Consider the following 11298-nt stretch of genomic DNA (forward strand, 5'->3'; position numbering starts at 1 on the left):
GTCTTCGTCGAGCGCTTGAAGAAAGAGGAGCGACGGTCAAACGTCTGAACCGAGTTGTCCCAACTGCTCCGGAATAGGAGATTCGTGGCAAGTTGGACCAGAAGTCTCTTTCTTGTCTCTTTTGGCCCCCTGCAGAAGCCAAGCTGGGACTCTTTCCCTCTTCCCCAGGCCCTCCAGTAGTCCAACATCTGGACACAGAGCCGAGGCCTTCAGAAGAACCTCAGAAGAGCCCAGCTGGGTCAGACCAGGGAGGGTCCATCTAGTCCAGCATCCTGTCCCACACCAGTTCCCCTGGTGGGCCAACGTCAAGGTATAGAGACCGAGGCCTTCCCCTGATAAGAACCTCAGAAGAGCCTTGCTGGGTCAGACCAGAGAAGGTCCACCTAGTCCAGCATCCTGCCTCACACCATGGCCAACCAGCTTCTCTGGAGGTCCAACAACAGGACATGGAAGCCAAGGTCTTCCCCCTGATAAGAACCTCAGAAGAGCCCTGGTGGGTCAGACCAGGGAGAGTCCATCAAGTCCAGCATCCTGATCACACAGGAACCAACTAGTTCCTCTGGAGGTCCAACAACAGGGTATAGAAGCCAATGCCTTCCCCCTGATAAGAACCTCAGAAGAGCCCCACTGGGTCAGACCAGAGAAGGTCCATCTAGTCCAGCATCCTGCCTCACACAGTGGCCAACCAGCTTCTCTGGAGGTCCAACAACAGGGCCCAACCTCTCCCCTGACGTTGCTTCCTGTCTTCTTGGCCCAGGTGTTAGTTTAAAACAAAGATGGATAAAACCAAGCAACGCTCCAGCAGCGTTTCGCAGTCCACGTCCACCTCTCAGCAAGAAGGTCTCTCCAGTTTCCATCAGAGGTCCTTCAAGAGAGACAGAATGTCCGGGACAGAGAGGGGGTGAAGGTGGCAGGTCGGAGGTCGAACCAACTTATGGCGATGGATAGGGGGTCTCGCTTTCCAGACCTTGGTTTTTCTTCAGACACCCCCTTCCCCGGGAAATTCAGGTCACGGCTTTATTCCAAAGCTGACCCAGGAAGCTCTTCAACACCTTCTTCCCATTTCCTGGATTGTTCCAATTGGTGTCTGCTTGGCCTTTCGGCGAGACAGGCAACCCAAAAACCGCTGCCCGTGATTTCTGCCCCCCCCCCCCCCCCCCCCCCCCCCACAAAAAAAAACTGGTCCAGCCAGGAAAACGCCAAGGGATTGTCTGGAATTCTTCTGCTTGCCAACAGACCTGCAGACAGAAAGGGAAAGAGAGAAGAGGCCCATAAAATGATCTGAGACCTTTGCAGGTGGGGAACGGGATATGGAGACGGGACATTTCTTTTCCGCTTCCCTTAATATTGAAGCTGAGGAGCAGCGGGCTCAAGGGGGATGAAAGGAAACACTTCTTCACGCCGTGAGTGATTACAATGTGGACTTCACTGCCACAAGATGCAGCGGAGACCAGGGGCAGAAGATGACTTCAAAAGGGGATTAGAGATGTTCACGGAGGGCAGGACTACCAAGGGTGATTGAAGGGAACCTCCATGTCCAGAAGCAGTCAACCTCTGAGGGGGGATATGATTGAAGTCTATAAAATGATGCATGGGGTAGAAAATGTTGACAGAGAGAAATTTTTCTCTCTTTCTCACAATACTAGAACCAGGGGGCATCCATTGAAAATGCTGAGGGGGAGAATTAGGACTCATCAAAGGAAACACTTCTTCACGCAACGTGGGATTGGTGTTTGGAATATGCTGCCACAGGAGGTGGTGATGGCCACTCACCTGGATAGCTTTAAAAGGGGCTTGGACAGATTTATGGAGGAGAAGTCGATCTATGGCTACCAGTCTTGATCCTCCTTGATCTGAGATTGCAAATGCCTCAGCAGACCAGGTGCCCAGGAGCAGCAGCAGCAGCCGCAGAAGGCCATTGCTTTCACATCCTGCAGGTGAGCTCCCAAAGGCACCTGGTGGGCCACTGCGAGTAGCAGAGTGCTGGACTAGATGGACTCTGGTCTGATCCAGCTGGCTTGTTCTTATGTTCTTATGAATCTCAGTGCCAGAAGGCAACATCAGGGGAAGGCCTCAGCCTCCAAGCCCTGCTGTTGGATCTCCGGAGGAGCTGGTTGGCTGCTGTGGGATGCTAGAGGGACCCTTGCTGGTCTGATCCAGCAGGGCTCTTCTGAGGTTCTTATTAGTGGAAGGCCTTGACTTCTATGCCTTGTTGTAGGACCTCAAGAGAAACTGGTTGGCCATTGTGTGGGACAGGATGCTGCACTAGATATGGACCCTCATGGGTCTGATCCACCAGGGCTCTTCTGAGGTTCCTATCAGTGGAAGGCCTTGACTTCTCTACCCTGTTGTTGGACCTTCAGATAAACTGGTTGACCTCTGTGTGAAATGCTAGACTCTATGGATCCTCACTGGTCTGACCCAGCAGGCTCTTTTGAGGTTCTTAACAGGGTAAGAACATAAGAACATAAGAACTAGCCTGCTGGATCAGACCAGAGTCCATCTAGTCCAGCACTCTGCCTCTCACAGTGGCCCACCAGGTGCCTTTGGGAGCTCAAGTGCAGGAGGTGAAAGGCAAGGGCCTTCTGCTGCTGCTGCTCCCGATCACCTGGTCTGCTAAGGCATTTGCAATCTCAGATCAAGGAGGATCAAGATTGGGAGCCATAGATCGACTTCTCCTCCATAAATCTGTCCAAGCCCCTTTTAAAGCTATCCAGGTGAGTGGCCATCACCATCTCCTGTGGCAGCATATTCCAAACACCAATCCCACGTTGCGTGAAGAAGTGTTTCCTTTGATTAGTCCTAATTCTTCCCCTAATTGTTCTTATATTCTCATCTATTTTTTTTAAAAAAAACAGAGTTGGGGAATCTTTGCGGTGAGACCGTCCTTTGTCCCCGATCCATAATTCATCAACTTCCGCTTTTCAATATTATCTCCTGCATTTCCTCCGGATCACAGGGAAGAGCTAACAGCGCAAAGAGAATTAAGTGTAGAACAGCAGGGGGGGTTAAATGGTAAACACACAACTCAAGAAGGAGGCGAACTTCTCAGCGGGGAGTGACGTGCCACGTTCACAACAAAGGAGCAGGGATTTCACTCCAGGAAGGGAGAATTTCACCTGGGGCTTAGATGTAGATTGAAAAAAATGCTGGAGGGATTGTAAGGGGGAGGAAGTCATAGCAGACATGAGGCCCCCACCATGGCGTCCCTGCCAGAGGGACATGGGGTAACCTGGCCCCACAAGAGGAAGAAGCCGAAGACCAGGCAGGCAGGGAGGCGGACAGCTGCAGGTGTGGACCTGCTGGGGGTGGCAGCTGCTGCCCCCCCACCCCCGGGCTCAACCTCCATCACCACCTGCGGCCGGCGGCCCCCCTCCCTGCCTTGTTTTCGGCCTCTTCCTCTTGCAGGGCCAAGTCGAGGGGCACTTCATAAGAACATAAGAACATAAGAACTAGCCTGCTGGATCAGACCAGAGTCCATCCAGCATTCTGCTACTTGCAGTGGCCCACCAGGTGCCTTGGGGAGCTCACCTGCAGGATGTGAAAGCAATGGCCTTCTGCTGCTGCTGCTCCTGAGCACCTGGTCTGCTAAGGCATTTGCAATCTCAGATCAAGGAGGATCAAGATTGGTAGCCATGGATCGACTTCTCCTCCATAAATCTGTCCAAGCCCCTTTTAAAGCTATCCAGGTTAGTGGCCATCACCCCCTCCTGTGGCAGCATATTCCAAACACCAATCACACGTTGCGTGAAGAACTGTTTCCTTTTATTAGTCCTCATTCTTCCCCCCAGCATTTTCAATGGATGCCCCCTGGTTCTGGTATTGCGAGAAAGAGAGAAAAATGTCTCTCTGTCCACATTGTCTACCCCATGCATAATTTTATAGACTTCAATCCTGTCCCCCCTCAGACGTCTCCTCTCCAAACTAAAGAGTCCCAAACGCTGCAGCCTCTCCTCATAGGGAAGGTGCTTCGGAGGGCTTGCTGCTGCCGGCCTCCCCACCTCTATCGGTGGGGGAGCCGGCAGCCTGCCACAGGGAGGGAGCGCCCTGCTCCGAGTGCCCCACAATTGCGGCGCAAGGGTGGGGGGCATGAGGGGCCACGGGGGTGGGAGGGCGCCCAGAGCAGGTGTTGCCCCCGGGAGGCATACACCTCTGTGCCCCCATCAAGAACACCCTGGCCCTATCCCGCTTGAACCAGGAACTAAGGTGGGACATAAATGTTTTGATTACTAAATAAAACGGCCAGGGAGAGGGGCTGTGTGAAGAGGCGTTTGGCCAAGGCCTTCTCCAACAGAGGGAGCAGGCGACATTTCGGAGATGCAGCGCTGCGAACTGCACCTGGCCACAGTCTACCTGTCAGCACAGGTGGGGCTCGGATGGGCCCCCTTGCCTTGGAGGCCAAGGACTGCCTCTTGCGGCTTTGGCCCAGGCTTTCTGGGGGTCAGGGGAGAGCGTTGGCCCGCAGGTGTTACCTGGCACGTCGGTCTTCCGGCTTCACAGGTCTCGGAGTAGCTGGGAGGGGAAAAAAGCCAAAGGTCAGAGAGGAGTGAGGGGCTAGGGGTCCTTATCTCAAGAGATACGGCTTAGGGTCAGCTAAGAGATACGGCTTAGGGTCAGTCCCTCGGGGTGGGGGGGAGGGAGAGAAAATTGTTTTGGAGTGAGCCTTCCCCAGGATCCACCTGAACCTCCACAAACCTCTCAATCCAGAGTTGGCAAGTCAAACAGTGGTTCTCAACCTTCCTAAGGCCGCGACCCTTTAACACAGTTCTTCATGTTGTGATGACCCCCGACCCTGACATTTATCCATTTTGCAGATGGAGTACACTGATGCAGAGAGTCTTAGGCAACCCCTGGGAAAGGGCCGTTCGACTCCCAAAGGGGTCCCGACCCACAGGTTGAGAACCGCTGCTCTATGACATCACAGCCCTGCCGGGGCCCCTCCCTCCTCTACCCTCCCAGGGCTCCACCCCCCCCCCCCAAAAAAAAATCACCACGGATTTTTCAACCCAGAACTGGAAGCCTGAGGGGTAGTAAATGAGAGAGAACTTAATAGTCTTTGCTTCAAAAAAATTGGAGGAAACCAAAAAAAAAAATAATGGACAGAATTGCCTTAACAAAACCATTTTTCAGTTTTAAGGAACCAACTAGATAAGGCTGGAACTGAGGAGCTACAGAAGAAATTCAGATTTGAAAGGCAGAAGCATCTGAACATGCCAACAAACCTGGAAGATACCTGTCATATCATTTTTTTAAAAGGTAAAGATAGTTCCCTGTGCAAGAACCAGAATATGTTCTTATGTTCTTAATATTACTGGCCCATGAAGGGACGTTGCATCGAAACGTTACTAGTTATTTAAGAAAAAGAATTGAAGAGGAAGAAGAAGAAGAAAAAGAAGAAGAGGAAGAAGAAAAGAAGAAGAGGAAGAAAAGAAGAGGAAGAAAAGAAGAAGAAGAAGAAGAAGAAGAAGAAGAAGAAGAAGAAGAAGAAGAAGAAGAAGAAGAAGAAGAAGAAGAGGAGGAGGAGGAGGAGGAGGAGGAGGAGGAAGAGGAGGAGGAGTTTGGATTTATATCCCCCCTTTCTCTCCTGCAGGAGACTCAAAGGGGCTTACAATCTCCTTGCCCTTCCCCCCTCACAACAAACACCCTGTGAGGTGGGTGGGGCTGAGAGAGTTCTGAGAGAACTGTGACTAGCCCAAGGTCACCCAGCGGAAACACACCTGGTTCACCAGATAAGCCTCTGCCACTCAGGTGGAGGAGTGGGGAATCAAAACCAGTTCTCCAGATTAGAATCCACCTGCTCTTAACCGCTACAGCAGAAGTGAAGGACGGAGATCGAATTACTCATGTTGAAAAAAAGAGATATAGGAACAATTTGCTCTCTTCTTTTCAGTATTATATCAAAAGGAATCAGCAACAGAAGACGGAATAAGGGAGTATAGAAGGTTGCATCAGGACACACAGATAAACTGAATCAAACTATTACAATATCAGATATCACAAGCTATAAAGATAAAGCGCCGGACCCAGATGGACTTACAGCAATATATTACAAGTGCTCGGAAGAAAATTTAACACTAGCCCTGCAAAAAAGTTATGAATGAGATAAGCAAAGAGAAAATATTGCCCATGTCATCGTGGCAGGAGGCTTACATAACATTGACACACAAAGAAGGAAACAATCCACCGTGTCTACAGTCTTACAGACACATCTCATTACGGAATGTGGATTATGAAACGTTTTATTTTTACCTCGATAACGTCAGAGAGACTCAGGAAATGTGGAACAAAACTAATTCATGCAGATCAGACTGGCTCCGTACCTAAGAGCTTCGCGAAAAACGAAGTACGCAATAGAATTTGCAAGAAAAGGGAAAGGATAGACGCGCTTGCATCCCTAGATGCTGAAAAATAATTTGGCCTTTTTCGTGGGAAATGCTTAGAAGTTTAAATTGCAGTTCAAGATTCATCAACGAATCGCAGAGTATTTATAGAAAACAGCACGCCTGGATTTTAACAAATGGAAGGCTGACTGACAGGTTTCAAATAGAAAAAAAGGAACACGTCTCAGATGCCACTTTTATTTATTCTTGTGCTACTAAGATCAACCAGACTCCAGAGTTAAAGGACGGAAAGGGGGCACAGCAAAGTTTTAAATGAAATGTTAGGTTGATGATGTGCCAATGCAAAATAGAATGGAACGATCTGAAAAATGTGTATCCCTTTTGGGGCCACGGAAACATTTGAAAAAAAGATGAAAATAATTTTAGAAGTTTTAACAAAGCAAGAAGAGGAAGATATTAGAAGGACTATGGGAAGCATAGTCCAGTGGCGTAGGAGGTTAAGAGCTCGTGTATCTAATCTGGAGGAACCGGGTTTGATTCCCCGCTCTGCCGCCTGAGCTGTGGAGGCTTATCTGGGGAATTCAGATTAGCCTGTACACTCCCACACACGCCAGCTGGGTGACCTGGGGCTAGTCACAGCTTCTCGGAGCTCTCTCAGCCCCACCCACCTCACAGGGTGCTTGTTGTGAGGGGGTAAGGGCAAGGAGATTGTCAGCCCCTTTGAGTCTCCTGCAGGAGAGAAAGGGGGGATATAAATCCAAACTCCTCCTCCTCCTCCTCCTCCTCCTCCTCCTCCTCTTCTTCTTCTTCTTCTTCTTCAATATTTGGGAATAAACCTCACTGGATAAAATGACACATTATTTAAAGACAATTATAGAACACTGCAGGTAATGATACACCTGCAGAGATGGTCCAAACTAAACATTTAATGACTAGGAAGAATCTCTATCATAAAAATAAATGTATTGCCATTTTGGGGAAAATGTTTTAAATACAGTAAATAAATAAAAAGAAGAGGAGGAGGAGGAGGAGGAGTTTGGATTTATACCCAGTGGTGGGATCCAAAAATTTTAGTAACAGGTTCCCATGGTGGTGGGATTCAAACTGTGGCGTAGTGCCAATGGGGTTGGGCAGGGCACAACGGGGGCGTGGCCAGGCATTCTGGGGGCAGTGCATTCCTGGGCGGGGCTGAGGAAAGGACGCAGCCGCTGCGCCGGTCCTTGGGCGGGAAACGAATGCATGCAGGCGCAGGCTGCCACGCACGCCGGTGCACCTCCTGCTAGACTGCTTCCAGTCCTGCGCGCTACTGCTGAGAGGAGGGGCGTAACTAAGGCAAAAATCATGTGGCAAAACCACCCATTAGCAACCCCCTCTTGGAACACACAAATAATTAGTAACCTACTCTCGGGAACCTGTGAGAACCTGCTGGATCCCACCTCTGTTTATACCCAACCTTTCTCTCCTGTAAGGAGATTCAAGGTGGCTGACAAGCTCGTTTCCCTTCCTCTCCCCACAACAGACACCTGGTGAGGCAGGTGGGACTGAGAGAGTTCCGAGAGAACTGTGACTGGCCCAAGGTCACCCAGCAGGAATGTAGGAGCACGGAAACACATCTGGTTCACCAGATAAGCCTCTGCCATTCAAGCGGAGGAGTGGGGAATCACACTTGGTTCTCCAGATTAGAATCCACCTGTTCTTAACCACTGCGCCACGCTGGTTCTCAGGAGGGCCACCGGGGGGGGGGGGGAGGGCAAGCCACACTCACTGTCAGAGGGTCGGTGGTGAAGGCTGCGACGCTGTTCCTCATCTCATTTTCGTTGCCTCGTAGAGGGATCAGGGAGATGTTGCCCAGCCGGGAGTCCTGCTGGACGCGGGAGGCTCGCACTTTGCGGGTGTCCGACGGCCACAGATTGTTGGCACCATGCTGGAAAGGCAGAAAAGAGGAGAGGGAATCAGTCATATTCAGATGAAGAGTTGGGAACAGCCAAGGGAGCCCAGAACTGTGGGGGAAGCTCAGCTCAGACCAAGATAGTGGCGGTAACGACTGGGCCGGCTTGTCCAAATCCAAATCCAAAACCTTCATTAGGCATAAAACCGGTGTGTGTCAAGAATTCCAAATACAATAAATTTATTTATTTATTTATTTATTTGTTTGTTTGTTTGTTTATGGGATTTTTATACTGCCCAACCCTTGAAGGGCTCTGGACTGTGCACAACACAGATTCCACATACAAAATACACAGACAAAAACCCCATTACATTAAAATTTAGATTTAAATTTAAAATTTTAAAACACAGTGGTAGATTCAATAAAATGGTGTCAGCAATAACCCCAATTAAACCCTCCCAAAGAGGGGGAAACAGGACAAGAATAAGTCCCCTAGATGACAGGGGGACTCTAAACCAGAGGAATAGAAGGTCATTATTGCACAACTTGCAGCAAGCAGAGTAAAAATATAGCAACAGCTTCAGAGATTTCAACATTAGAGTTATTTAGAAGCTCGGCCATTTTTATCTTATCAGAAAGGAGCATAAATCCTGTTGGTAATACAGTTCTCAAATCAGTTCTGATGTTGTTGCATTTTGAACAGCGAAGCAGAATATGAGAAAGCGAATCAGTTGTACCAGGACAAAATCGACAGCAACGCTCATTTTGTGGAATATTAGAGAAGCGACCTTGAAGATCAGGGGTCTTCAAACTATGGCCCTCCAGATGTTCATAGACTACAATTCCCATGAGCCCTACCACTTGGCCATGCTGGCAGGGGCTGATGGGAATTGTAGCCCATGAACATCTGGAGGGCAATAGTTTGAAGACCCCTGTTGAAGATGTACTGACGGAAAAGAGTTACACCTTGCTCTAGTCGTGACCCATCTGCAATTGTAATTAACACGTTGTGGGCTGGCTTGTCTGTTTCCTCCTCCTGGGCTGCAGCCAGGAAGGAGTGGGCACCCATCCTCGGCACCCCAGCTGGGGCCACGCTAAGAAGCCCCTGCAGAACATTTAGCATCACTGGGCCTTCGCTTACCCAGGATTCTAGCCGCCCTCCCAGGCAAGTGGGCAGAGCCCCAACCCCCCACCCCCCCTGCAGTTCATTGGCCACCATTCTAATTTGCAAGACATAGGACATGGTGTTGCCAAATTCCAGGTGGGGGCTGGAGAACTCCTGCAATTGCAATTGATCCCCAGGCGACCGAGATCTTTTCCCCTGGCGAAAATGGCAGCTTTGGAGGGGGGGGGTCTCCATGGGGTCCCACGGAGATCCCGCCCTTCCCCAATCTCCAGGAATTTAATCTGGAGAACCAGGTTTGATTCCACCCTCCTCCACCTGAGCAGCAGACTCTTTTCCGGCAAACTGGATTTGTTTCCCGGCTCCTGCACATGAAGCCTGCTGGGTGACCTTGGGTTAGTCCCAGTTCTCTCAGAACTCTCTCAGCCCCACCTGCCGCACAAGGTGTCTGTTATGGGGCGAGGGAGGGAAAGGAGCTTGTAAGTCATTTTCAGTCTCCTTACAGGAGAGAAAGGCAGGGTATAAATACGAACTCTTCTTCTTCAGAGATCACACGGGGAGAATTCCGGCAGTGCCCCAAGTTCAGCAGAAGCGCCATGAATTATGCAAGCATGCATATCCAAATGCGCTCAAATCTGCATAATTTATACAGGTTGCAGGACTCTGTTTTTGCGGGCGCAGGGCCTGGATCTCCTTGGCACAGACTTCTGTATGCTCCAGCTGGCACCTAGTTCGCCATCTTCTGACTGGGGCTTTGCTCGCACTCAGGACAGGAGTAGAGGGCAACTTGACATACATACTTGGCATACAGATGTCTGAGGGGGGATATGATTGAAGTCTATAAAATGATGCAAGGGGTAGAAAATGTTGACAGAGAGAAATTTTTTCTCTCTTTCTCACCATACTAGAACCAGGGGGCATTCACTGAAAATGCTGGGGGGAAGAATTAGGACTAATCAAAGGAAACACTTCTTCACGCAACGTGTGATTGGTGTTTGGAATATGCTGCCACAGGAGGTGGTGATGGCCACTCACCTGGATAGCTTTAAAAAGGGCTTGGACAGATTTATGGAGGAGAAGTCGATCTCTGGCTACCAATTTGATCCTCCTTGATCTGAGTTTGCAAAGGCCTTAGCAGACCAGGTGCTCAGGAGCAGCAGCAGCAGAAAGCCATTGCTTTCACCTCCTGCAAGTGAGCTCCCAATGGCACCTGGTGGGCCACTGCGAGTAGCAGAGTGCTGGACTAGATGGACTCTGGTCTGATCCAGCTGGCTCCTTCTTATGTTCTTATTTTGCACGGCCATGCAGGAGGCTCTGATTGTGGTACCCACACAGGATGCAGCCCACCCCAACAAACCCCCACCAAAAACCAATCCAAGTGCTCACCTGCACAGACAGGAATGTTGCAAACCACTCCCGCTGTTCTTGCTGTGTGTCGCAGCACAGGTACCTGCCGGAGAAAGCGAGAGGGTCGGAAAGCAGCCCGAACAGTACATCACCCCCAATTTGACAAAACACCAATTCCACCCCCCATAACTGGTGCATAATAAAGGGCGCTTTGACTTTTGAAAGCTCTCGAAAGCCAACGTAGCATAGCGGCAAACTCTAATTTGGAGAACTGAGTTTGATTCCCCTCTCCTCCACATTAGTGGTGGACTCTTATCTGGTGAACTGGGTTTGTTTCCCTGCTCCTCGCCATGAAGCCTGCTGGGTGACCTGGGCCAGTCACAGTTCTCTCAGAACTCTCAGTCCCTCCTATCTCACAGTCTCCCATTTGAACGGGGCCACTTGTCACACTACCTGAATTGCTTAATAAACCCTGTTCAAAGGAGAGCCATAATGCTCGCCAGGTTTAATGTTATGCCCTCTGCCTTGTTACATGGCAGATTTAATAAGCAAGAAAAGGCTAAAAGATTGTGCCCATGTAACGATGGCTCAGTTGAATC

General features: G+C 50.0%; 1 protein-coding gene across 1 annotated transcript; it reads right to left on the bottom strand.

The window, feature by feature from the left end:
• Window positions 1–627: 627 nt before the first annotated feature.
• Window positions 628–11015, bottom strand: ARAP1 (ArfGAP with RhoGAP domain, ankyrin repeat and PH domain 1). The gene is made up of 4 exons (XM_048494490.1): window positions 10739–11015; window positions 8107–8265; window positions 4473–4512; window positions 628–1238 (listed from the first exon to the last, which is right to left on the bottom strand). Exons 1-3 carry the CDS (start codon window positions 10895–10897, stop codon window positions 4495–4497), a joined length of 336 nt encoding a protein of 111 aa, XP_048350447.1. The 5' UTR covers window positions 10898–11015; the 3' UTR covers window positions 628–1238; window positions 4473–4494.
• Between the last annotated feature and the right edge of the window lie 283 nt (window positions 11016–11298).

Source organism: Sphaerodactylus townsendi, linkage group LG04, assembly GCF_021028975.2.
Source record: "Sphaerodactylus townsendi isolate TG3544 linkage group LG04, MPM_Stown_v2.3, whole genome shotgun sequence".
NCBI classification, from domain to species: Eukaryota; Metazoa; Chordata; class Lepidosauria; order Squamata; family Sphaerodactylidae; genus Sphaerodactylus; species Sphaerodactylus townsendi.

Excerpts from the sequence above, each read along its gene's own strand:
- ARAP1 (XM_048494490.1), bottom strand. The coding sequence starts at position 10,897 with ATGCACCAGTTATGGGGGGTGGAATTGGTGTTTTGTCAAATTGGGGGT. Across the intron at positions 8,266-10,738 it reads CAACATTCCTGTCTGTGCAG|CATGGTGCCAACAATCTGTG; the intron begins GTGAGCACTTGG and ends CTGCCTTTCCAG.